This window comes from Carcharhinus amblyrhynchos, chromosome 1, assembly GCF_965287045.1.
Source record: "Carcharhinus amblyrhynchos chromosome 1, sCarAmb.v2.hapA, whole genome shotgun sequence".
Lineage (NCBI taxonomy): Eukaryota > Metazoa > Chordata > Chondrichthyes > Carcharhiniformes > Carcharhinidae > Carcharhinus > Carcharhinus amblyrhynchos.
In genome coordinates, this window is record NC_137324.1 from 133,426,206 (window position 1) to 133,454,142 (window position 27,937).

The following is a 27,937-nucleotide window of genomic DNA, read 5'->3' on the forward strand; positions in this document are numbered from 1 at the left end:
AATATCCTTAGGTACCACATGGCATGGTCTGCATACTCTGGACCTGGAGGTCAAGTACACTTGAAGAATGTGTGAACTGGAAAATATGATTTCCTCACCACACTATGCAGTACAAATAAAATACTCAATAGTAGGACTCTCCTCCCATTCTGTTTAACCACATTGCATATTTCAGCTCTTCAAGCTGTGTCTGCCTCAAAAGCGCAAGTTGCAGGAAACTAGCCCACAAATAAAAGCGAGCTGCGATATATAATATACGAAGAGAGTTCCTAATCCTCATACTTTGTGCAGGAGTCTGCCAGAAAGGGCACTTAGTCTCACTTAAAGTGATTGATGACTCAGGAGAAACCATCACTGTGCAGTTCTTGCATGCACAGCAATCAGGTTGTCATGTGATTGAACATTACATGAGTAAGCATTGCATAACTGGTGTCACGTGGTCAAATGCCATGTAATCTAGTATCATGATATCAAATCTCCAGGAATATGCCAAACCAAAGCTGGGAACCCAATGTACAATGCAGCCAAGTAGAAAATGTTCAGTAACCAAAAAGCAAACTCTTCCCGCTCAAAAAAGACAGTAGGACTAGGGGGCACAGCCTCAAGATAAAAGGGGGGTGGTTTAGAACGGAGTTGAGGAGGAACTTCTTCACTCAAAGGGTGGTGAATCTCTGGAATTCTCTGCCCGTTGAAGTGGTGGAGGCTGCCTCGCTAAATATTTTTAAGACGCGGGTTGATGGGTTTTTGATAGGAGAGGGGATTAAGGGTTATAGGGAGAGGGCGGGAAAGTGGAACTGAGCAGCGACAGATCAGCCATGATCTTATTGAATGGCGGGGCAGGCTCGAAGGGCTGGATGGCCTACTCCTGCTCCTATTTCTTATGTTCTTATGTTTTTATGTTTTTATGTTCAAACCACAATTCTACACCAGTTTAAACTTTGAAGAAATCATGAAATAGGCCTAGGCCCAGTCTCTATAGACATGCCCTTTTTATATGAAGGAGGGGCACCTTTTAGGTGCTACCTCACCAGGCTTCATGAAATTATGCACAGAGCCATATTAAAATCATTTTTATATGCTAATATGGAAGTTTGCAAGCCAGCTTCTGCACAGCAAACTGCTCATCAGAAAATCAGATGCAGAATAAATACAGCATGTCGAGTTACTGGTTGCATTTGTTCCCTTGCACAAACTAATTAAGGGCTAATGCAAATTGTGGTCATCCTTGGAAATAGCATGGGTTGCATTGTCAGAAAGAACTGAATGTTTAGATAAACTGGTCATCATGAACTAGTTATGGGCATACAAAGTTTAACCATTGCTATTGCATAAATTACACACCTTTTCTCTGTAAATACTGTGTGATCAAGGAGTCAGATTAGAACTTCCTACCTGCTTTCCATCAAGTGTGTACAGCCTTCTGACTGCTCCAGAATCTAACTTTATGGCATCTGTAATGTCATTTAACACCTGTTCAAATGAGTGAGCCGTCTTTTTGTTCAGAAGAATCCTTACAGCTTTCCGTGGTTTTACACCACTACGGATAACAGTCACCAGTTTGGGCCTAATAAAATCCTTGGATTCTTTTCCTTCGCTTCTTGATGTCAGTGATGAAAGAGAGCGTGAGGTTCCTGCCTTGATATTGACTGACCAGTTTGGATTGACATTCTTGGCATAGTCTACTTTACGAAATGGCTCATTGGATGCACAAACGTAGCTTTCTCCTGTTTGAAAAAAAAAGACACTCTTTTAAAGCATATATTAATTTTCCTAAAGATTCTATTTTTGATAATTCTTACAATAACCGCAGTGAAATTGGGTACTTTGTCTAACAGATAGACTATGTTTTCTGCCAACAAGGTGCCTGCGCAGTTATACTGTTTACTCTGTCACCTCATTGGGAGTAGCAGAGGAGGCACTGGCCAGAACAGAAATGAAGGAAAATAAACTACATCCTTGGTGAGGAAGATAGGATTTAGCTTTCAGTTTTAGACAAGGTTCAGCGCTCTGACCTATTAACCTGAGTTTCTACATAAATGCTGCAGGACCTGCTTATTCTGTCCATCATTTTCCATTTACAGGTTATTCTTTCTGTATTTATTTGTGTTTGCTTCATTGTTGGAAATATTACGTCAGTCAACTGAAGAGCTGACACAAACTAATAAAAATCTGCAGTATAAAGTGTGCAATGTTGTGGGATGTTTTACAGGTTGGAATAGCATTTGTCTATTCTACAGCTAATGTTTGTGGGACCAGTTGATATTCTTATTTCCTATCTGTGTGACTGCAGTTTTCCACTCGTTTCATCGATCATGCCACATCAATTTATAATGGTATTTTATAATTTAAAAATAGCCCCTGACACAACCCAAGTGTGGAATGACAAAATTTCTCACTGTTTCTTTGGCCGCGTGCAGACAAATGTGCATGCGCAGACGGATATTGCTGGCCATCTTGCCTTGCCAGGAGACACAGTGTAATAGAGATGTGGGCAACCTAGCCTGGTGACTGAGCCGCATGAGTGGCCCTCCTTCATCTCAGTGGGCTGAAAAGCTGAAATCAGGCTTGTTCACGAACTGTGACCCCTTGAATTAGATTAAATACATGTAATATGTATGTTTGACAAGGTACCTCACAAGAGGTTATTGCAGAAGGTCAGGGGGCATGGAGTTGGGGGTAGGGTGTTAGCGTGGAAAGAGGATTGGTTGTCAAATAGGAGGCAGAGAGTGGGGGTCAATGGGTGCTATTCGGATTGGCGGTTGGTGACTAGTGGAGTGCCTCAGGGGTCGGTGCTGGGGCCTCAGCTATTTACCATTTATATAGATGATCTGGAGGAGGGAACCGAGTGTATGGTGTCGAAATTTGCTGATGACACCAAGATTGGAGGAATGGCAAATTGTGTGGAGGGTGTGGAGAGTCTGCAGAAGGATCTAGATAGGCTGGGCGAATGGGCCAGGAACTGGCAAATGGAATTTAATGTTGGCAAGTGCGAGGTGGTCCACTTTGGTAGGAATAATGGTAGGAAGGATTATTACTTACGTGGAGAAAAACTGCAGCAGGCGACGGTGCAGAGGGACCTCGGGGTCCTTGTGCATGAGTCGCAAAAACCCAGCTTGCAGGTGCAGCAGGTGGTCAGGAAGGCAAATGGGATGCTGGCCTTCATAGCGAGGGGGATTGAATATAAAAGTAGGGAGGTCTTGCTGCAGCTGTATAGGGCATTGGTGAGGCCGCAGCTGGAGTACTGTGTGCAGTTTTGGGCGCCGCACTTACGCAAGGATATTTTGGCCTTGGAGGGAGTGCAGAGGAGGTTTACTAGGCTGATGCCGGAGTTGAGGGGGTTGAGCTATGAGGAGAGGCTGAATAAACTAGGCTTGTACTCGTTAGAGTTTAGAAGAATGAGGGGAGATCTGATTGAGACGTATAAGATGATGAATGGGATGGATAGGATAGAGGTGGAAAGACTCTTCCCGCTCAGAAAGGACAGTAGGACTAGGGGGCACAGCCTCAGGATAAAGGGGGGACAGTTTAGAACGGAGTTGAAGAAGAATTTCTTCACTCAAAGGGTGGTGAATCTCTGGAATTCTCTGCCCGTTGAAGTGGTGGAGGCTGCCTCGCTAAATATTTTTAAGAAGCGGGTTGATGGGTTTCTGATACGAGAGGGGACTAAGGGTTATGGGGAGAGGGCGGGAATGTGGAACTGAGCCACGACAGATCAGCCATGATCTTATTGAATGGTGGGGCAGGCTCGAAGGGCCAGATGGCCTACTCCTGCTCCTATTTATGTTCTTACTATAAGCAGAATATTTCATCACAAGTTACAGAAAGCGGTTAATCATTTATATATTAACAAAACTATTGTCAATGTCAAATGGTAAAAACAAAAGAAATAATTATACTTTGGGCACAGTGGCTCTCAAGATCCAATGTTGTGTATAATCAGCACTTCATTTGCCCTTAATAAAATTTACATGTGTATCGCTTTCGTCATATCAGTAGGAAAAAAATTCTGTGGACGTAAATTGGTCGAATTTGGCAACCTTGCAAGTGGGCAACGGTCAACAAAAAGTCTTGTGAACCTCACTCAGATGGGCCACATCTAGCCCCTGGGCCGCAGGTTGCCCACTACTGCTGCAATAGATAATAGCTGAAAGTCACTGGCTTTTCAAGCCAACAAGAATGGAGAATTTGGTGTTCATCCAAATCTCTATTTTACATCAGCAGGACCAAAGAATCCCAGCTGTGGGCAAGGTCAGAATATCCAATCCAACGTCTTGAGGTTTTCGCTAAAAACTTAAGTTATAGTTCTTTTTACATTCCGAGTTACACAAACTCATATTATTGTATCAAGTTATTGATCTGAAGAAAATTAATAAAATACACGAAGCAGTTTTTGCAGAGTGCAGTACTTTGTCTTTTTATAAAGCCTGGGCAATTTGCCAATGGGGGTTGTCAGAAGGGATAAGTCACAAATGTTCTTGAAAGCTTAAATAAATATACTGCCTGAGCTATAGAAAACATTCCTTCTGTGTGTATCACAGCTTGTTACAGCTCCTGCTCTGACCAAGATCGCAAGGAACTATAAAGGATCATGAATGAAGCCCAGTCCATCACGCAAACCAGCTTCCCATCAATTGACACTGTCTACACTTCCCGCTGTCTTGGAAAAATAGCCAACATAAGCAAGCACCCCGGACATATTCTCTTCCACCTTCTTCCATTGGGAAAAAGACATAAAAGTTCGAGGTCACATACCAATTGACTCAAGAACAGCTTCTTCCCTGCTGCCATCAGGCTTTTGAATAGACCTATCTTATATTAAGTTGATCTTTCTCTAATCCCTAGCTATGACTGTAACACTACATTCTGCATCATTTCCTTTTCCTCTTCCCTATATAATAATGTTTCGTGCAAGAAACAATATTTTTCACTGCATACGAATATATGTGACAATAATAATTCAAATAAAAAATCAAATCTAATATAATTATAAATCTCACAGGATCCAGGGTGAGGTAGCTAAACGGATACAAAATTGGCTTGATGACAGAAGCCAGAGAGTGATTGTAGAGGGTTATTTTTCAAACTGAAGACCTGTAACCTGCAGTGTGCCTCAGGGATCAGTGCTGGGTCTGTGTTATTTGTCATTTACATTAATGATTTGGATGAGAATATAGGCGGCATGGTTAGTAAGTCTGCAGATGAACCCAAGATTGGTGGCATAGTGGACAGTGAGGAAGGTTATCTCAGATTGCAACAGGGTTTGACCAATTGGGCCAATGGGCTGATGAATGGCAGATGGAGTTTAATTTAAATAAGTGCAAAATGATACATTTTGGTAGACTGAACCAGGGCAAGACTTACTCAGTTAATGATAGGGTGTCGGAGAGAGTTACAGAACAAAGGGATCTAGGGGTACATGTTCATAGCTCCTGGAAAGTGGAGTCACAGATGGACAGAGTGGTGATGAAGGCATTGAACATGCTTGATGTTATCAGCCAAACATTGAATACAGGAGTTGGGACATCTTGTTGAAGTTGTACAACACATTGGTATGGCCACACTTGGAATACTGTGTACAGTTACGGTCACCCTATCATAGAAAGCATATTATTAAACTAGAAAGAGTGTAGAAGAGATTTACTAGGATGCTGTCAGGACCTGATGGTTGGAGTTATAGGGAGAGGCTGGAAAGACTGGGACTTTTTCCCCTGGAGCATTGAAGGCTAAGGGATGATCTTACAGAGGTCTATAAAATAATGAGGGGCATAGATCAGTTAGGTAGTCAATATCTTTTCCCAAAGGTTAGGGAGTCTAAAACTAGAGGTCATAGGTTTAATGTGAGAGGGGAGGGATACAAAAGGGTACAGAGGGGCAACGTTTTCACACAGAAGGCGGCAAGGGTCTGGAACAAGCTGCCAGAGGTAGTAGTAGAGGCAGGTACAATTTTGTCTTTTAAATAGTGTTTAGACAGTTACATGGGTATGATGGGTATAGAGGGATATGGGCCAAATGCGGCAACTGGGATTAGCTTAAGGGTTTTAAAAAGCAAGGGTGGCATGGACAAGATAGGCTGAAGGGCCTGTTTTCATGCTGTAAACCTCTATGACCTAACTACATATACCACATTAGTAAACTGTTATCTATGTATTTGTGGTAAGTAGCATGGAGGCTAGTTCAATGGACTACAGCTTCTACGAAGTACTAAAGTCAGGGAATTTAGTGAGTGGGGGAATTTGGTGCAGTGACGCAAGAAGTGTCGTTCTAGTTTTTCACAAGACAAGGAGTTGTCCAAAGGGGGCGGGGGGGAGCGTGAGAAAGACAGAGCTGAGTGCTAAGATCTTGAGGCATCAATCAGGTTGATTGATTGATGAGCCTTCCAGTTTTCTTTTCTCTAAACCAGGCAGTAATTTAAACTAGGATCAGGGAGAGAAAAATACTGTATTAAATTTATAGTTTAACTGGGTAAACGACTTAATATCACTAAAATTTGAAGCTCTAATTAGTTAAATAAAATACAACAGATGTCAGCACAAATGATGTGCTATAACATGTGGGAGCTGATCATTACCAGTGTGATCCACAGCAATCACATTCTACAGTAAGCGTCAAATCTCAAGGAGCTTTGGGTGGGATTTTTCCACACTGCTTCACTGGTCGAGTAGCATAGCAGAACAGGAATTATGAGAGAGAGGCAAAAAAAAAATCGGATTCATGCCCCAATTTCTCATCTCTCGTAATATTGCTGGCCACTGTGAAGATTAACGTCAGGCCAGAAGACTGAAAAAATTCTAGAAACCAGCAGTCTAAAAATACAAATATGAGTGTAAATTTGCCAAAAAAAAAATACAAACACTAAGAGTTTCTACAAGTACACTAAAGCAATGAAGTCTGCTCTACAGTGGGGAGATAAAATGCAGATTGCAGGATTGCTTCGTCATTCAGTCCTCAAGCATGATCCTAAGCTTCCAGCCCCCCCATCCTCTTAATTCTCCACTTTGCTCTCATATTGATAACTTTGTCCTATGTCTCCTGTAGTGTCTCAAAGAAGCTCAATGTAAGCTTTAGGAACAGCACCTCATCCTTCAATTAGGCATTTTACTCAATGTTCAACACTGAATTTAACATTTTCAGACCGTATTCTCTGCTCCCATTTTGTCTTCCCCTTTGCAGTTTTTGAAATTATTCTTTTTTTTGCTTTCAGACAACAATCTGTTCATCGTACTGCCATTCGCTCCTCCTCCAGACACATCTGCTTTTTATGTGCCATTACTACTCCCTTTGGCTGTGCACACAAACAGACATCCTCCTTTGTCTGTTTACCCCCTCCCCCCATTTGACTTGCTTAAAATCTATCATATTTCTAACTTTGTCCAGTTCCAATGAAACGGCATTGTCCTGACATATTAAGCCAGGTTCTCTGACCTTGCCTGCAGCTGGGATTCTCCAGTCCCACTGCAGTGAATGGAGATCTGGCTGAGCAACAAATTCTCCATTCTCACTGGCAGCAATGGTGGGGCATGAACGACTGGAGAATTCAGACCATTAACTTTGTTCCTCTCTCCACAGATGGGGCAGAATCTTCAGCTCTAGAGTATATTTTGGATGGCAGAATGGAAATAAGAGTGATATCTGCTTGGGGGTGGTGCAGTACTGGTGACCATGTGTGACCTTGCGCTGGTCAGCTCATTAGATATGCATGCACAGAGAGGATAGTGAATCTCGTGGTGAGGATATGAGGATGTTGAAAGCTCTGTCACTTCCTTCTCAGCTGGATCATAGCCAGTGGCTGGCATCATATACGCCTGTGAACAAGTTGCAGTGATTTATTGGCGGCACGGTGGCACAGTGGTTAGCACTACTGCCTCACAGCTCCAGGGGCTTGGGTTCGATTCCCAGCTTGGGTCAATATCTGTGTAGAGTGTGCATGTTCTCTCCGTGGGTTTCCTCCGGGTGCTCCGGTTTCCTCCCACAGTCCAAAGATGTGCAGGTTAGGTTGATTGGTCATGCTAAATTGCCCCTCAGTGTCCCAAGATGTGTAGGTTAGAGGGATTGGTGGAGTAAATGTGTGGGGTTGTGGGGTTAGGGCCTGGGGTGGGATTATTGTCGGTGCAGACTTGATGGGCCAAATGGCCTCCTTCTGTACTGTAAGGTTTCTATGATTCTATGATCTCATCAGCATATTCTTCGCTGCTGTCCCTCAGACCTTGAACATTTCAGCCTATGGGAAGCTCTGTAACTCGCATCAGTCTACCCTGGCCTCCTTCCACCCCGGCTTGTTGAAACCCATCCTGGAGTTTTTCTCTCATTCATATATCCATGCTTATGGAGACTGCAGCATTGACTGGGGTAATGAAAGCCATGTCTGTACACTCTCCCTCAAATAAATAAAAAAGGAGGGAGACAAAAGGCAGGTAATTATAGGCTGGTTAGCTTAACCCCTAGTAGGGAAAATGCTTGAACCTATCATCAAGGAAGAAATAGCAAGACATCTGGATATAAATTGTTCCATTGGGAATACACAGCACAGGTTCATGAAGGGCAGTTCATGTTTGACTAATTCAGTGGAATTCTTTGAGAACATTACACATGCAGTGGACAATGGGGAACCTGTGGATGTGGCGTATCTGGATTTCCAAGAGACATTTGACAAGGTGCCACACCAAAGACTGCTACATAAGATAAAAGGTGAAAAGGTGCATAGTGTTATGGATAATGTATTAGCATGGATAGAGGATTGGTTAACTGACAGAAAACAAAGACTGGGAGTAAATGGGTGTTTTTCGGGTTGGCAATCAATGACTAGTGGTGTGCCTCAGGGATCGGTGTTGGGACAGCAATTGTTTATGATTTACATAGATGATTTGGAATTGGGGACCAAGTGTAGTGTGTCTGAATTTATAGATAACATTAAGATGAGTGGCAGAGCAAAGTGTGTAGAGGATGCTGAAAGTCTGCAAAGAGATACAGATAGTCTAAATGAGTGGGCGAGGGTCTGCCAGATGGAGTATAATGTTGGTAAATGTGAGGTCATCCATTTTGGTAGGAATAATAGCAAAATGGACTATTATTTAGATGGTAAAATATTGCCGCATGCTGCTATGCAGAGGGTCCTGGGTGTCCTTGTGCATGAGTCACAAAATGTTGGTTTGCAGAGCAGCAGCTAATTAAGAATTTTGTCCTTCATGGCTAGAGGGATGGAGTTTAAAAACAGGGAGGTTGTGTTTCAACTTTATAAAGTGCTGGTGAGGCCATATCTGGAGTACTGTGTGCAGTTTTGGTCTCCTCACTTGAGAAAGAAAATTAAGTAGTCTCACAACACCAGGTTAAGGTCCAACAGGTTTATTTGGTAGCACAAGCTTTTGGAGCACTGCCCCTTTAGAAGAGACAACACTCCGAAAGCTTGTACTACCAAATAAACCTGTTGGACTTTAACCTGCTTTTATGAGACTACTTACTGTGCCTACCCCAGTCCAATGCCGGCAACTCCACATCTTGATAAAGAATATACCAGCACTGGTGGGGATATAGAGGAGATTCACTAGGCTGATTCAGGAGTTGAAAGAATTGAATATGAGGAGAGACTGAGTAGATTGGGGCTATACTCATTGGAATTGAGAAAAATGAGGGGAGATCTTATAGAAACGTATAAGATTATGAAGGGAATAGATAAGATAGAAACAGGGAAGTTATTTCCACTGGCAGGTGAAACTAGAACTAGGAGACACGGCCTCAAAACAAGACAGAGCAGATTTAGGACTGAATTGAGGAGGAACTTCTTCACACAAAGGGTTGTGAATCTGTGGAATTCCCTGCCCAGTGAAGCAGTTGAGGCTACCTCATTGAGTGTTTTTAAGGCAAGGATAGATAAATTTTTGAACAGTAAAGGAATTAAGGATTACGGTGAGCAGGCAGATAAGTGGATGAGTCCACAAAAATATCAGCATGATTTTATTGAATGGCAGAGCAGGCTCGAGAGGCCAGATGGCCTACTCCTAGTTCTTACGTTCTTTTGTTAGGCTTCCTTCCATTATCCTCAAGGGACATTCAGGAAACCCTTGCCTTCCGTTACAGACATTGCACCCACCACATTTTAGGTGTAGCACCCACCCCATTATCAGCTATGACTATCTATCCGAGATGTTCAAGGTTTTAAACCAGAATATTGATGTTGGTCTTTCACCTACACCATCCCCCTCCAGCTCCCAGACTGAGGGGAGTCAGCCCCTGCCTCCTTCGTATCATTTGCCCCTCTAATCCATTGCCCTTCCTACAGTGCAGACTTTACTCCCAAGGGATCTCAATACCATGTGACTCACAAGCCAGGGAGCAAACCTGTTTCCGCTGAGAGCTTCACTGTAGAGAGGACATGCCTGAACATGATTATCAGTCAGCTGTCTCACAATTATTAGGGTTTCCTTTTAATCACCTTGAACTCCATTCACCCAAAAAGACATCCTCCCACTGCGAGGACTTACACGTACAGAGCAACTGTGTTGTGAAAAACAGCCTTGAGCATTTGGCTTTTTAGACATATCTATCACCTTCTACACTACCCCGGTCACCCCTCAATTTAACCCCATCATCCTTCACCCCATCCAAAATAATCATTCCTCTCCCCTGTTACCCTTGAACCTGCCCCCAATATCCTTAAGTCTATGACCATCACACTCCACAGACTGTTGCCCTCCTCTGAGCCTACATTTGTTACCATCCCTATTTTCATCCTATCCCTGTCCCTCCCATTATCTGAGCCACTTATTTTGTCTGTTTTTGTGATACTCTCACTGATAACGTAATTGGAAAGGGGAACTTAATTCTGGTGAGCTAACCGTTTAACGAATATGTACGAAATGCAGACACCTTCAAACTTCCCTAAAACTAACTGTAAACATTCATTCCGCTTCAGGTCACTGATTTTCAACCTCCTGCTCCCTGCCCATCTTGCTGCCCATCTCTCCCAGCAGAGCAAGATTCTGCCATGACCTCCTGGATTTTTTTGTTTCTAATAAGAACATAAGAACATAAGAAATAGGAGCAGGAGTAGGCCATCTAGCCCTTCGAGCCTGCCCCGCCATTCAATAAGATCATAGCTGATCTGTTGTGGCTCAGTTCCACATTCCCGCCCTCTCCCCATAACCCTTAATCCCCTCTCTTATCAAGAACCCATCAACCCGCTTCTTAAAAATATTCAGCGAGGTAGCCTCCACCACTTCAACGGGTAGAGAATTCCAGAGATAAACTCCCAGAATACATCAGTGTCACTCTCTTACAAGTAATATTTGCTTACAACTTCCAGTCTATTTCTTATGCTTGACAACTAGACTGGCCCTGCAAATAACAAGGAAGCCGTGAATAGAAGTAGCTGGACAACTAAAATTTGAAGGCTTTTCCTCACAGCAAGGTCGCTACTTGAGATCAGAACAAGTTGCTTTAAATAGTTTGCCCTTGGCTGATTTCATCTGGCTTGTGATCACACAGCCTCCAAGGAGCCTTATCTGTCTACAGTGGGTAAGAAAACCAGTATTTATTTATTTTCAAATTACTTTGTGTTAAAGATTCATTCCCTTACACTTTCAGGCACAAGCATCATGATTGGCAATCTGCTAATGCCTGGATCCACTGAGGAGGCCACTCTTGCCTCCTCATTTGCCTTATTGTAACTTTCAGCTGAATGTGCTAGTTGGCTGAATGGTCAACAGGAGGCCCCCAGTGTGTGGTGAACATATGTTCCAGTTAGCTCATTTTTAAGGCAGCACGAAGCTCTCAGAAGGCAGCTTCACTCAGTAGAAGGAAGCTGCTGTTGACTGACAGTCCTGCAACTGGCTTCAAGCAAAAATTGAATATGCTGAGCATCAGAGAAGAGAGATGGCTCCAAGATTTAATGCTAGAGGATACAAACAGTACAGATCGACCGGAGGACAGAGGCCACCTTTCCATGGGGACGAAAAACTCAGTAAAAAGTCTGACAACACCAGGTTTTAGTCCAACCAATTTATTTGATAGTAAACTCACAAGCTTTCAAGGTTTCCCTCTTCGTCAGGTGAATGGAGAGTTCTGGCCTCGGACAGAGCATATAAAGCACAGACAGTTTACAGACTACTGATTAGAATGTGAATCTTTACACCTAACCTGCTGCTCAAGTCCTAAAGTGGCTGACAATGTGTGTGGAAGGAGCACTGATCACAGGTTAAAGAGATGTGTATTGTCTCCAGACAGCACAGTGAGTGAGGTTTTGCAAACCCAGGCAAGTCACGGGGGTTACAGATAGTGCGACATGAACCCAAGATCCCTGTTGAGACTGTCCTCATGTGTGTGGAACTTGACTATCAGTCTCTGCTCAGCGACTCTGCGTTGTCGTATGTTGTGAAGGCCGCCTTGGAGAACGCTTACCTGAAGGTCAGAGGCTGAATGCCTGTGACCACTGAAGTGTTCGCCAACAGGAAGGGAACAGTCTTGCCTGGTGATTGTCGAGCGATGTTCATTCATCCGTTGTCGTAGCGTCTGCATGGTCTCCCCAATGTACCATGCTTCGGGACATCCTTTCTTGCAACGTATCAGGTAGACAATGTTGGCCGAGTTGCAAGAGTATTTACCGTGTACCCGGTGGATGGTATTCTCACATGTGATGATGGTATCCGTGTCGATGATCCGGCATGTCTTGCAGAGGTTGCTGTGGCAAGGTTGTGTGGTGTTGTGGTCACTGTTCTCCTGAAGACTGGGTAGTTTGCTGCGAACAATGGTCTGTTTGAGGTTGTGTGGTTGTCTGAAGGCAAGAAGTGGGGGTGTGGGGATGGCCATCATCCCCACACCCCCATTCACCTGACGAAGAGGGAAACCTCGAAAGCTTGTGAGTTTACTATCAAATAAATCGGTTGGACTAAAACCTGGTGTTGTCAGGCTTTTTACTGTGTTTACCCCAGTCCAACGCCGGCACATCCACATCATGACGAAAAACTCCACAAGGAACAGCCTCAGAGGACATGGAAACAGTGCCTCAAGCCATTCAATGATCTCACAGGGCTGATGAGTGCAGTGAATGTATCTTCAAAGGACATTTCATATTCACTACATCACCAAGTTCCCATGATGCTCAGTGCACCATGCCTTGATCACTCACTCATCAGCACTCCTGAGATAGGATTCATTCCACCTAACTCTCTCACATTCATCAATGATGGAAACCTTACACCAATCACTTGCTGCCTCTATGTATCCCTAGCTATTCAGTTCAAATGGAGGTCAGTGAAACCTTACATCACAAAAGGAGGCCATTTGACCCATTGTGTCTGTGCTGGCTAAAAAAGAGCAATCCAGCCTAATTTCAATTTTTTGACCCATTGTTAGGTACGGTTAAGTATTTCAAATGCTTAGCCAAGTATTATTTTTTAATGCAACAAAGAATTTGCCTCTGCCAGCCTTTCAGTCTGGATGGAATGCATCCCAGGGTTCTGAAAGAAACGGCAGAGGTGATAGTGGATGCCTTAGTGATTATTTATCAAAACTCGCTGGACTCCGGGGAAGTGCCAGAAGATTGGAAAACAGCTAATGTTACGCCGCTGTTTAAAAAAGGTAGCAGACAAAAGGCAGGGAATTATAGGCCAGTTAGTTTAATGTCTGTAGTTGGAAAAATGCTAGAATCCGTCAGCAAAGAACAAATAGCAAGGCACCTAGAAAAGAATGGTTTGATCAAGCAGACACAGCACGGATTCGTGAAGGGGAAGTCGTGTTTGACGAATTTATTGGATTTCTATGAAGATGTGACTAGTGCAGTAGACAGAGGGGAACCGGTGGATGTGGTGTTTTTAAACTTCCAAAAGGCGTTTGATAAGGTGCCTCACAAAAGGTTGCTACAGAAGGTTAGGGTGCATGGAGTTGGGGGTAAGGTGTTAGCGTGGATAGAGGATTGGCTGTCTAATAGGAAGCAGAGAGTTGGTATCAGTGGGTGCTATTCTGGTTGGCAGTTGGTGACTAGTGGAGTGCCGCAGGGATCGGTGCTGGGGCCTCAAATGTTTACCATTTACATAGATGATCTGGAGGAGGGGGCTGAGTGTAGGGTGACGAAATTTGTTGATGACACGAAGATGAGTGGAAAAGCAAATTGCGTGGAGGGTGTGGAAAGTCTGCAGAGAGATCTGGATAGGCTGAGCAAGTGGGCGAGGACCTGGCAGGTGGAGTATAATGTTAGCAAGTGTGAGGTTATCCACTTCGGCAGAAATAATAGTAGGAGGGATTATTATTTAAAAGGTGAAAAGCTGCAGCATGCTACGGTGCAGAGGGACCTGGGGGTCCTTGTGCACGAGTCGCAAAAACCCAGTCTGCAGGTGCAGCAGGTGATCAAGAAGGTGAATGGGATGCTGGCCTTTATAGCGAGGGGGATAGAATATAAAAGTAGGGAGGTCTTGCTGCAACTGTACAGGGTACTGGTGAGGCCGCAGCTGGAGTACTGTGTGCAGTTTTGGTCGCCGCACTTGCGCAAGGATATATTGGCCTTGGAGGGAGTGCAGAGGAGGTTCACTAGGCTGATACCGGAGATGAGGGGGTTGGCCTATGAAGAGGGACTAAATAGACTGGGTCTGTACTTGTTGTAGTTTAGAAGGAGGAGGGGGGATCTTATAGAGACATATAAGATAATGAAGGGGACGGATAGGGTAGAGATAGAGAGATTCTTCCCGCTTAGAAAGGATAACAGGACTAGAGGACACAGCCTCAAGGCGGGGGACAGATTAGATCAGAGTTGAGGAGGAAATACTTCACTCAAAGGGTGGTGAATCTATTGGATTTTCTGCCCGTTGAAGTGGTGGAGGCTACCTCGCTAAATATATTTAAGTTGCGGGTAGATAGGTTTCTGATAGGCAGAGGAAGTAAGGGTTATGGGGAGAAAGCGGGAAAGTAGAACTGATTCACTTCAGATCAGCCATGATCTTATTGAATGGCAGGGCAAGCTCGAAGGGCTAGATGGCCTACTCCTGCTCCTATTTCTTATGTTCTTATGTTCAGTCAGTTCCAGACTCCCATCACCCTGAGGGGGAGCTGGTGGGAGAGGAGGAGATCTAGCCCACGAGAAGTAAGGGATCCAGGATTGAGCCCTGCGAATGCCACAGTAAACAGTCTTGCAGTTTTAGGAACACTTGTCAGCCTTTACTCTTTACTTCCTACCATGAAACCAGTTTCAGATCCACTTGCCACTTTCACTTGGGTCCTGTGGTTCTTACTTTTTTGACCATTCTGCTACGTGGGAGTTTTGCTAAAATCTACGTAGACTATTTAAGTCTTTAAGTTTAAGTTTATTTATTAGTGTTACAAGTAGGCTTACATTAACACTGCAATGAAGTAACTCTGAAAATCCCCTAGTCCCATACTCCAGTGCCTGTTCGGGTACACCGAGAGAGAATTTAGAATGACCAATGCAATTAACTAGCATGTCTTTCAGACTGTGGGAGGAAACTGGAGCACCCAGAGGAAACTCACACAAACACAGGAAGAACGTGAAGACTCTGCACAGACAGACCCCCAAGCTGGGAATCAAACTGGGGTCCCTGGTTCATTCACGCTCCTCAAAAAATTCCATCAGCTGAGTCAGACAAGACCTTCACTTAACAAATCCATGCTAATTAATCCTTACCTACAAAAAGGCGACTTATACTAATCCCTCAGAATTTCTTTCAGTGATTTGCCCATCACTGACCGATCTGTAATTACTTGGTCTACCCCTTCCTCAGTTTTAAACAGCAGCAATGAGATGAGATCCATCCATAGACGCTCCAAGTACTGCCATCATGGCTGTGGATCTCTGCTCAAAACAGTCTTGTGGTGGTTGAGCAATTCATCCTCCAACAATTTGTTCTGATTACTGAATCACAGGCCAGGGGAACGAGAGTGACACTAAAGAATACAAATCTGTTGTTTTCTCTCAGGACGACTGATTTCATCCTCCCACCTCTGTTACTCCGCCACTGTGATGTCCCTGTCAGCCAACCCAGATGACTGCTGCCCATGGCGAGATGATGCTCTCTCAAGTTAGGCCCTTAGACTTAGAACTGCTCAAGGGCCATCTGTAGTCCCCCAAACAAGTCAAAGTCATCAGCCTTTCACCAGCTGTGGAGCAGCCACAAGGCAGACAATCCATTAGAGCACAAGAACAGCACTAAGGGTGAGTAGTTCCTTTTTGTTTTTAGGACTGGATGCATTGTTGGATTAAGACATCATAGCAAAGAATTTGTTAATGGCTTTTATTGCAGGACTTTGGCCAATGGAATTTTGCAGAAGAGCAAGAAGGTGTGGAATAAAGGAGCAAAGCTAGTGAAGAGATGGTCTTTCTCCTAAAGCAATGATATTCACCATTTAACCTTCAGCCTGCCTGCAGCCTGCACTGTGGCTGCAGCCTGCTCACTGCCTCCTTCCTGTTCGCAACCTCTCTCACTCTCTCAGTCACTTTTCTCCGAGAGGGGGGGAAAGATGGAAGGAAAGAAAGGAGAATTGTGAATCACAGCCGCTGATATAGTGAATTGTGTGTTCATGAGTAAAGAACCATATCATTATGCTGCACGACTTAACTGAGTACTCATGTTGGATTGCACAATAAGACAAAGGTCTGATGTGTGTTTAAAACAGCCAGTGGTATCCAACAGTCCCACCATAACAACACCTTGGTGGGCAGGGGTATTTAATTTGACATGAGGCCAGAAATCAGTTTCCCGATAGTGGGATGAACTTTAGCAGTTAGGTTCTCAGAACATTAAAGGCAGATTGAGCTTTTAAAAGAACATTGTCAGGAAGCCCTTTTAGCATATATTAGCATGTTGTGCATGCTCATTAAAAGGTCACCAAACTAAATTCCCAGCCAGTTAGAAATTTGAATATTTGCATTTATGTCTGTATTTAATTAGCATGCTCCCTGACGAGTTTGACTTCATCCATAACTCTAAGGTCAGTAGGTGCTGTCTTGTTTTACTTGGAGGCTGCTCATAACTTAACTCATTTAGGTGCCGGTAGGACAAACTATACAAAGGCTAGGAATGGGAGGCAGACAGATGGATGAAGAGGAATAGGGTTGAGCAAACACTAGACAAGGGAGGCAGACTGCCTGGGGAAAGACAAAACTGTCTGGAGAGTGGGGAGGCAGTGAAGGAAAGCAAAGGTATCGTAATATGAGCAGAGGGAAGAGCCTCTGTTGTTGGGTTTGGGGATCCTGTGGCTAGGCGAGGAAGGGGCTTTCCGGACAAGGATGCCAGGAGAAAGATGGTGCTAGAGATCGGGGTCAATGCTGTCAGTGAGGTCCTGATGGTTGAACTGAGGGTACTGGGTAGCTGAAGAAACAATCACAGTGAGGGAGGATTGGGATGCGGTAGGTGGCAGGTCCAGGATGACATATGAATGGCTAAAGATCTCATGAAGATAATCATTGAAACAGACAAAACTGATGACTTGGACAATGGGAGGGGTTAGGGTCTGGGTGGGCATTGGTTCCGAGGAGAGGGAAAGTATGTGAAGGCAAATAGTAATAGGTGAAAAGGCAGAGGTTCAAGAGTGATGGAGGGGAGAAAAATGGTGATACTGGTGGGTCAAGGGTGAGGGGAAAGGAATTTGGTGGGTGATCCGGGACGTTTGAAGGTTGTGGAGTAGGTTTCAACTACAATGCACACCATTTTTCATTTCTCATCAATTCAAAGCAATCAATGTAAAGCTATGATACCGCAAAGTGGAGGACGGTCTTTTCAGGTGGGTGGAGTTCAAGATCAGCACAAGTGGCTGACTAAAGGGACACATACATAATCATGAGGCAACTGGGTGAGAACCCATGCGCAGCTGTCTTCTCCTCTCTATGGTGAAGCCCAAACAGCAACAGGTTTGTTCCTGATTGAAGGTCTCATAATATTGAGATCCCAGCAAGGTTCAAAGCTGCTGTTCATTCACCACTGACTGTAGTGAGAAGCAGGGTGGGAGGGAAGTTGATGCCTCCACTGGGACATGGCGTATGGATGGCAGTCAATTCCCAACTCCAAACCTCCATCCTTCTGGATGTAAGGTCATGGCTGACAATGGCTCATGTGCTTAGTCTTTATACGCTGCCAAGGCAATGGTCTCTCTAGAGTCTTGAGTGTATTGGAAGCAAGGAGAATTGTGTTAGAGGGTGGGTTCCCATTCTGGTCAAAGAGCAATGTCTCCATATGCAGTCATGTATGAATGGGAGGAATACCACTTGCTGGTCCACCAGGATGTCCTTCCTCTGGAAGAGGTGGATTGGGGAATGTCATACCTCAACGAGAGCAGGCAGAGGGCTCAGCACTGGCTGGGTGGCTCTGAGATGGAGACAAACCTGTAAAGAATATGCTCACAGGATTTATTTCTTCAATCTACTCACAGATCCACTGAGGCAGAGATGATGCAAGCTCCATTGAATCCCACCTTTCTACTGACTCACATTCAGATGGAGGAGGAGGAGGGTCTGCCGCAGGTTGGTACAGTGACAGGAGTAGCAACAGCCTGAGCAACAAGAGACAATGAAGCCTCAAGGAGATAAGAATACTGGTAGAAAGGTATATTGCAACAATGGGAACTGGCTCTAGCACAGCTATATCGCAATAGCAATTCCTTAGAATGATTTGGGATATGGCTGCTCCACGATGATCTGCAGCCACAATGACTTTAAGGAAAGCCAGGACAGTAGAATGAAAGATTACTGCTGCCTGATGCTTCTTTGCCAGTGACTCATTCCAGGGCTGCACTAGGCGGTCATCTCCTCTTCAGTGCCGTACAAGAACATATGAGAGGTGACAGGTACCCCTGTTCAGGACAGTGCACCAATTTGTTCAATTCTGCCTGCAAAGTCAGTCTGTACAAGCATTGAGATTTTCCAGAAATATCAGATTTCTCATAAGTACAAGACATCACTGACTGCACGCATGGCTATGAGAGCTCCCTGGCAACAGCCAATCACATTAATCAATAGAAAAGGATTCCACTCTTTGAACATGCAGCTCACATGCGTGTTTGGGTTCAGTTCCCAGGGAGCTCTCACAATGCCTACATTCTGACCCACTCCCAGGTACCACAGCTTTTTGAGGGCTGAGCAGGGACCTGATCTTCAGCAGTCCTCTGAGTGTCACAGACCTTGTGTCAGTGATATACTCACTAGATTGTAACCCCTAGTGTATCCTAAACTGTGGACACAGAGGTGACAGTACCTGTATTGGTGGAAGGTGCAAATGAATGTAGTGACAGTGCAAATTCTGAGGCATCCTTTTCAGAACCAGGGTTGGACTTTAACTGTGGCTGGTTTATATTTTGGGCCTCCCCCTTTTCTTTTTGGTAAGTGGCATTGAAAAAAGAATTATTTGGTGCATGCTTAAGCAAGGTCCCTTATTTAAACAGTCACTGTGTGCACACAGCTGGCAACTGTAGACTGGAGGCACCCTCACTCGCTCCTTGAGGAGTCTGATTTTTGACTACAGCATATGTACGTCCTATTCCTGCCCGCCTGTCTCTGTGGCCTGCTCCTCATACTAGGTCAGGACTTTAAAGTCAGGAATGCCATTTCCAGTATGGGAATGTTCCTGCTTATTGCGAGCATTCTTGTCCTGCAAAAAGACAGGAGGGTTGACTGTCATCCCATTGGTTGCATAAGCAGTTTAGAAGCATGCATGTCCATGGCAGCTCCTGAGCCCTCCTCAGTACATAAGGACATAAGAACTAGCAGCAGGAGTGTGTAGGCCATGTAGCCCCTTCAGCCTACTCCGCCATTCATTAAGATCACGGCTGATCTTTCTGTGGACTCAGCTCCACTTACCCGCCTGCTCACATAACCCTTAATTCCTCTACCGTTTAAAAATCTATCTTTGCCTTAAAAACATTCAACGAGGTAGCCTCAACTGCTTCACTGGGCAGGGAATTCCACAGATTTACAACCCTTTGTGTGAAGAAGTTCCTCCTCAACTTAGTCCTCAATCTGCTCCCTCTTATTTTGAGGTCATGCCCCCTAGTTCTAGTTTCACCTGCCAGTGGAAACAACTTCCCTGCTTCTATTTCCTTCATAATTTTATACCTTTCTGTAAGATCCCCTCCTCGTTCTTCTGAATTCCAATGAGTATAGCCCCAGTCTACACAGTCTCCCCTCATAAACCAACCCTCTCAACTCCAGAATCAACCTAGTGAATCTCTTCTGCACCCCCTCTGGTATGAATATATCTTTTCTCAAGAAGATCAAAACTGTACACAGCACTCCAGCTGTGGCCTCACCAGCACCTTGTAAAGTTGCGACATAACCTCCCTGTTTTTAAACTTCATCTGTCTAACAATGAAGGGCAAAATTCCATTTGCCTTCTTAATTACCTGTTGTACTTAAAGAACAAAGAACAACACAGCATGGGAAACAGGCCCTTTGGCCCAATGAGCCCGTGCTGCCATCTTAACAATGTGTTTTTCCTCCTCCACCCTTGACCCATGTCTATGCTTATGGTACCCCCATTGGAAACCAGATTCCAACATTTTGTCATTCATGCACTAAGACACCCAGATCCCTCTGCACAGCAGCATGCTGCAATTTTTTACCATCTAAATAATAGTCCATTTTGCTATTATTCCTACCAAAATGGATGACCTCACATTTACCAACATTGTACTCCATCTGCCAGACCCTCGCCCACTCACTTAGACTATCTATATCCCTTTGCAGACTTTCAGCACCCTCTGCACTTTGTTCTGCCACTCATCTTAGCGTCATTTATGAATTCTGACACACTACACTTGGTCCCAACTCCAAATCGTCTCTGTAAATGGTAAAAAATTGCAGTTCCAACACTGGTGCCTTAGGCACACCACTAGTCACTGATCACCAACCAGAAAAACACCCATTTATCCCTACTCTTTGCTTTCTGTTAGTTAACCAATCCTTTATCCATGCTAATACGTTACCCATAACACTGCACCTTTACCTCACAGCAGACTTTTGTGTGGCACCTTGTCAAATGCCTTCTGGAAATCCAGATAAACCACATCCACTGGTTCCTTGCTGTCCACTGTACTCAAGCCGTCCTCACAGAATTCCACTAAAATTAGTTAAACACGACCTGCCTTTCATGAACCCATGCTCTGTCTTCCCAATGGGACAATTTCAATCCAAACGTCTCATTCTTTCTTCCTTGATGATAGATTCAAGCATTTTCCCTACTACAGACGTTAAGCTAACTGATCTATAGTTACCCACCTTTTGTCTACCTCCTTTTTTAAACAATGGTGTCACATTTACTTTTTTCCAATCTGTGGGAACCACTCCAGGGTCCGGGGAATTTCAGTAAATTACCACAAGTGCATTTGCTATTTCCCCTGCCATCTCTTTTACTGCCCTGCGATGCACTCCATCAAGGCCAGGAGACGTGTCTCCCTTTACCCCCATTAGCTTACCTAACACTGCTTCTTTAGTGATAACGATCGTTTCCACCACAGCCATCACCTGCCATAGCCTTCTTGTCATCAATTTTTGGCATGTTATTTGTCTCTTCCACTGTGAAGACCAACACTAAATTAGTTAAACATGACCTGCCTTTTCATGAATTGTTTATTGTCTCAGCCCTTTCTCATTTCCCATTGCTTTGAATGAGCTGGTTTGACCAATTGACATGCAAGTCCCCCAAGATAATTGCTGGACCATTTGTACATGCATCAGTTAATTCCTTGTCTATTGCTCGCCCCACTATGATGTTTTTATTGTGCAGCCTATAGACTATGCCAGTAATTTTTTTCTCCTTACAGTATTTAACTTCTACCCAAATAGTTTCAACACTTTTCTTCCTAGAACCTATATCATCTCTCACTACTGCCCTGATGTCATCCTTAAATAATAGTGCTACACCACCTCCCTTACCTTCCTATCTGTCTTTCTGAATAGTGTGATAGCCCTGAATATTTAACTCCCAATTGTGACCACACTGCAACCATGTTTCTGTAATGGCCACTAAATCATTCTCATTTACGATGATTTGTGCCGTCAACTCATTTACCTTGTTTCGAATTGAGTTTCTTGAAGGTGTAACCAAGAAGGTAGAGGGCAGTGCAGCTGATGTTGTTTACATTGACTTTAGCAAGGCCTTTGCAAAGCGCCACATGGTAGGTTGTTGCATAAGATTAAATCTCACGGGATCCACGGTGACACAAAATTGACTTGACGACAGAAGCCAGAGGGTGGTTGTAGAGGGTTGTTTTTAAAACTGGAGACCTGGGACCAAAGGTGTGCCTCAGGGATCAGTGCTGGGTTCACTGTTATTTGTCACTTATATTAATGATTTGGACTAGAATTTAGGAGGCATGGTTAGCAAGTTTGGAGATGACGCCAAGATTGGTGGCACAGTGGACAGTGAAGAAAGTTATCTCCAATTGCAACGGGATCTTGACCAATTATGCCAGTGGGTTGACGATTGGTAGATGGAGTTTAATTTAGATAAATGCGAGGTGATGCATTTTAGTAGACTGAACCAGGGCAGGACTTACTCAGTTAATGGTAGGGCATTGAGGAGAGTTACAGAACAAAGAGATCTAGGGGTACATGTTCATAGCTTCTTCAAAGTGGAATCATAGGTGGACAGGGTGGTGAAGAAGGCATTCGGCATGCTTGGTTTTATTGGTCAGAACACTGAATACAGGAGTTGGGAAGTCTTCTTGAAGTTGTACAAGACATTGGTAAGGCCACATTTGGAATACTGTGTACAGTTCTGGTCACCCTGTCATCGAAAGGATATTCAACTAGAAAGAGTGCAGAGAAGATTTACTAAGATGCTACCAGGGCTTAATGGCTTGAGTTACAAGGAGAGGCTAGATAAACTGGGACTTTTTCTCTGAATTGTAAAAAGCTTGGGGATGATCTTATTGAGGTCTATAAAATAATGAGGGGCACAGATCAGCTAGATAATCAATATCTTTTCCCAAAGGTAGTGGAATCTAAAACTAGAGGCATAAATTTAAGGTGAGAGGGGAGAGATACAAAGGGTCCAGAAGGGCAATTTTTTCCATACACATGGTGGTGAGTACCTGAAACAAGCTGCCAGCAATAGTAGTAGAGGTGGGTACAATTTTGTGTTTTAAAAAGTGTTTAGGCAGTTACATGGGTAAGATGGGTATAGAGGGATATTGGCAAAACGCAGGCAATGGGACTAGTTTAGAGGTTAAAGAGGTGGCATGGACAAATTGGGCCGAAGGGCTTGTTTCCATGCTGTAAGTCTCTATGACTTTACGAATATCACAAGCATTTAGGCAAAGTGCCCTCATGCTAGCTTTTATACTTTCTTTCTGAATCCTAACACCTCCATTAATAACATCTCCTGAGCTCTTCTTCCTTTTAACTTTTTTTGTAATTTTCCATGTGGTTGAAACCTTTTCCTCACACGCTAACCTGCTGATTTTGCTTCCTACTAACCATTATATTTCCTGTAGTTTTATCCTTCCCCCTCACATGCTAGTTTAAAGTCCTTGTGACCACCCTATTTATCCTTTCCATTAGAACACTGGTTCCAGATCAATTCAAGTGAAAACCATCCCAATGGTACAGATCCCTCCTGTTCCAATATCCCATGAAATGGAACCCCTCTTTCTCACACTACTCCTTTAGCCACGATGTTCACTTCCCTAATTTTCTCATACCTATGCCAATTCACATATGGCTTGGATAGTAATCCAGGAGATGTCTCTTGAGGACCTGTTCTTGAATTTAGCTCCTAATACTTGAAAACTCCAAACAGGTCCTCTTTCCTACTCTTGTCTATGTTGTTTGTCCCAACTTAGATCACAACAACTGGATCTGCCCCCTCCCACTCCAATATCCTTTCAAGCCAATCAGAGACACCCCTCACCCTGACACTGGACAGGCAGCATACCATGTGGGCCTCACGATCTGGCTTGCAAAGGATGATATCAATCCCCCGAATTATAGAGTTACCACTTGTGAGCTACCACTTGTCTTTTTGTCTCCCCCTCTTAAATGGCCTCCCGTACCATGGTGAAGTGGTCAGCTAGCTCATCCTCCCTACACCCCTCATCCTCATCTAAATAGGGAGCTGGTAGCTTATACCTGTCGGACAAGGTCAAGTGCTGGGGCTCCTCTTTTCCTGAATTTAGGATCCCCCTACCTGTCTCACTTGCAATCAGGCTCTGCTGTCCCTGATTAACAAGTGATTAACAAGCAGGATGTCCTGCAACCAAAGAAGATTGAGACCATGAAGTGGCTGGCCTACATTCAGTGCATGTGTCCTATCTGCTGCTGAGTCCTGTAACCCAAATCCCTGTTTGACTTCCCTGTGCACTCGCACAGACTGTCTGATGATCTGTCAGTTTGTAGTGAGAGGAGATGGTGCATTTACCCTGGATGAGGGCAGGTTATTCCTCCTCTTCCTTCACGGCTGGGGATTTCTGCACAGGGCCCCACAAACGTTCACGGCGGCTTCCACCCAAGTCACCATGGTCAAACAAGAAGGCCTTTTTCTGCCATCCTAGGGAAACAGAACCCGCCATCTTTGCTGGAGGGGAATATGCCAGGAAGCTTCACTGAACCCTGGAGCTACGTGTTGTCAGGCCTGTGACATCCTGGTATTGGCAGTATCTAGAAATCCTGGCTTGCAGTGAGTGCATGGCTATCCAAGTGCCTGTTAAATAAGGCACCCTGACCTTCAACCCCAAGTAGTAACAGCGGGTGTGGCAGCTCCCCTTTGTGCACCTGCCGTGTAAATTGCAGTGCTCCTCGGGATACACAGCTAATGAAATGAATAACATAAAAGCACATTTCATCAGCTGTCCGCCCTCCCACGCTCCCGGTGGCAATCACTCTAACTTCCTCAGCCAGCACTAAACTGACAACTCTAAATGCAGGGAACCAAAACAGAACAGAAACACAGTCCAACAATGGTACTGAGAGGAGAGAAAATGAAACTGTAAAGGAGTAGGAGATATGGGGAAAGTCAGAATGTAATGGAATACAAGGTAGATGTAAAGTAGACTTTGAAGGCATTGGAGCACATGAAATGTAGAGCAAAGAGAACACAAGGTGTACTGATAAAATCAAATTACTGCAGATGCTGGAATCTGAAACAAAAACAAAAAATGCTAGAAAATCTCAGCAAATCTGACAGCATTTTTGAATGTAGAGCTAACATTTCAAGCTGGATGACTCAAAAACTCTATTCTCTCTTCAAAGTGGTGTATTGAGAAGGATGAAGAAGTGTATCAAGGTGAAAGTAGGAGGAAATGAATGAGAGAAAACAGCACATGAGATTTGCAACATGTAGCAGATCTGCCTCTTTCCAATTTTGTGTCCAGCCAAAACACACTATTGCAACAAATTGATCCCAGAGTTTGCAAATTGGCACAATGGCAAGCACTGCTGTCACACAGCATCAGGGTCCAGAGTTCAATTCCAGCCTCAGGTAATGTCTGCTTGGACTTTGTATGTTCTCCCTCTGTCTGCGTGGCTTTCCTCTGGGTGCTCCACTTTCCTCCCACAGTCTAAAGATGTGTAGGTTAGATTGATTGACCATGCTAAATTGCCCCTTAGTGTCAGGGGGATTAGCAAGGTAGGCATGTGGGGTTATAGGGCCTGGGTAGGATTGTTGTCAGTGCAGACTAGATGGACCGAATCGCCTCTTTCTGCACTGTAGGGATTCTAAGATTAATATTGTCTAGAAATAGCTTTAGGACTTAGCATATCATTATAACATGGCAATAAAGAAACATGAAAATTACTGATATTATCCCATGTAATTAAATACAGCTAGTATAACAAGTGTATTGAGGGTCAAAGTGTCATATGGTAGAGAAGGCACTGGTCAAAAATCTGAAACCTTAAGAGTTATTCGATCTTCCCGTGACCTTGAGAAGTTCTGCAAATCATTGAGAACATTAGTAATGAATCTAATTCTTCTAGTCATTTTCAGCATAATTAAATTCAATTTTTTTAAACCATCAATTTTCACTTGTTAGTGAGGTAGATTTTAATCGTCTATGGAGAGGGAAATAGCTGATAATTGCTCACATCTTGTAAAGTTGTAAACCGGGAGCAGATGTTCAGTATTAATTGCTGAATTTTTGGCTGATGAAAGAGCTGCTTGGTGCTGTAAATCAGGGAGCAATGTCTCATAGTTCCAGTCGCATCTCCACATCCATACCACTTACTCTTCCTCTTTCCAAGAGAGCATTTAATGCCAATCTCGGAGTATGAAAATAAAAGATAAATTTTATTGAATTCTCTTCTATTTTTAATTTAACAGCGAAGGTCGGTACTAAAGTGCTCACAACTTAGAATACAATTAAACAACAGCTTGCTAGGATTCCAGGGAGACCTGACTCATGAGAGCAAGCCACTAAACATCCAGCTTTCACTTCCAGGGAGATTGAGGTCCCATACAAAGAAATGTTGCTGTTGGGTCCACCAGTGAGTGGTTTTGTCTCCATTCGCTTATAATGAGGAAAACAAAATCACAGGATAACAAGTGCAGAACTAAAATTTCTGTCAGGGGTACCATGTTAATGGACTTCCAAAAGATGTTTGATAAAGTGCTACTTAAACGGCTTGTCAGTAAAGTCAGTAACAGAAGTCCAAAGATGTGCGGATTCGGTTGATTGGCCATGCTAAATTGACCCTCGTGTCAGGGGGGTTAGCACGGTAAATATGTGGGATTACGAGACTTGGGCCTGGGTGGGATTGTGGTTGGTGCAGATTTGATGGACTGAATTGCCTCCTTCTGGACTGTAGGGATTCTATTGTCGTAGAAGTTTACAGCATGAAAACGGGCCCTTTGACCTTACTTGTTCATGCAGCCCTTTTTTTTAAAGCCACCATACCAGTCCCAATTGCCCATGTTTGGCCCATATCCCTCTACACCCATCTTACCCATCTAACTGTCTAAATGCTTTTTAAAATACAAAATTGTACCCACCTCAACTACTACCTCTGGCAGCTTGTTCCAATCACTCACCACCCTCTGTGAAAAAATTGCCCCTTTGGACCCTTTTGTATCTCACATTCTGAAAGGAACAGCAGCAATAAGGTTTTGAAGTTGGCTGAGTGATGGGAGACAGAATAACGGTGATGATTATTTGTCAGACTGGAGCCAGGTATACAGCAGTGATTCCCAATGAGGGACTGACACTAGGGCTACTACTTTTCTTGATGAATGTGAATGACCAAGGTTCAGGTGTTCAGGGCACAATTTTCAAATTTGCAGGTGATACAGAACTTGGAAGTATTGTGAACTGTGAGAAAACTAGTGAAAGACTTCAAGGGAACATGAAATAGTAGAATGGGCGGAAAAGTGTGAAGTGGTAGTTTTTGGTGGGAAGATTGAGGAAAGGCAGTACCAAATAAAGGATACAATACTAAAGGGGTGCAGGAGCAGAGAAAATTAGGAGTTTCTGTGCTTAAATGGTTGAAGCTGGCACTGCAGTTTGAAAAGGTGTTTAATAAAACATACAGTTTCCTGGCCTTTATTAATAAAGGGAAGAGGGCAGGCTTTTTCCCTTGCCAATTACAATGATGCATTTTCACACTCCATCTGTCCACTTCTCATCTTTTTAAACATGTATCAGGTGGAAGCATGCCATTTTTCCAGTGGGCAGCCAGTGATTTGCTTGCCCTGCCATGACCTGAGCAGATCTTCCTTCCAGCTGCCATATTTAAACTGCACTCACACACAGATCTTTCGATCCCTGCTCCAAGTGACAGGTGGCTCCCAAAAGCAGGAAGAGAGCAGCCCCCCAAGTTTAGTGATGCCCCGCTCACTCAACTTCTGGACACAGTCAAAGTACGCTGTAACCTTTCCAACTCTGGCAATGGCCAGCGGAGGTGTAACAAGATTATCAACCCAGCTCTGGAGGAAGAGTCCATGGTGATAAGCACCACCTCAGCCTGGTGGAGAACAGTGATTCAGTGTCGCAAATGGATGAATCATATTATCCACACATC

At 44.0% G+C, this 27,937-nt stretch overlaps 1 protein-coding gene across 9 annotated transcripts in view; it reads right to left on the minus strand.

The window, feature by feature from the left end:
- dclk2a (doublecortin-like kinase 2a) overlaps positions 1–27,937 on the minus strand; it is a 310,958-nt gene that overhangs the window by 237,927 nt on the left and 45,094 nt on the right. For all 9 annotated transcript variants that reach the window (XR_013887042.1, XM_080192992.1, XM_080193004.1 and 6 more), the window contains exon 2: positions 1,393–1,724. Coding sequence is in view for 8 of the 9 variants with exons in the window: in XM_080192992.1 (XP_080049118.1) it covers positions 1,393–1,724 (332 nt within the window). In the remaining variant the exon portion in view is untranslated. The remainder of the gene's footprint in view (positions 1–1,392; positions 1,725–27,937) is intronic.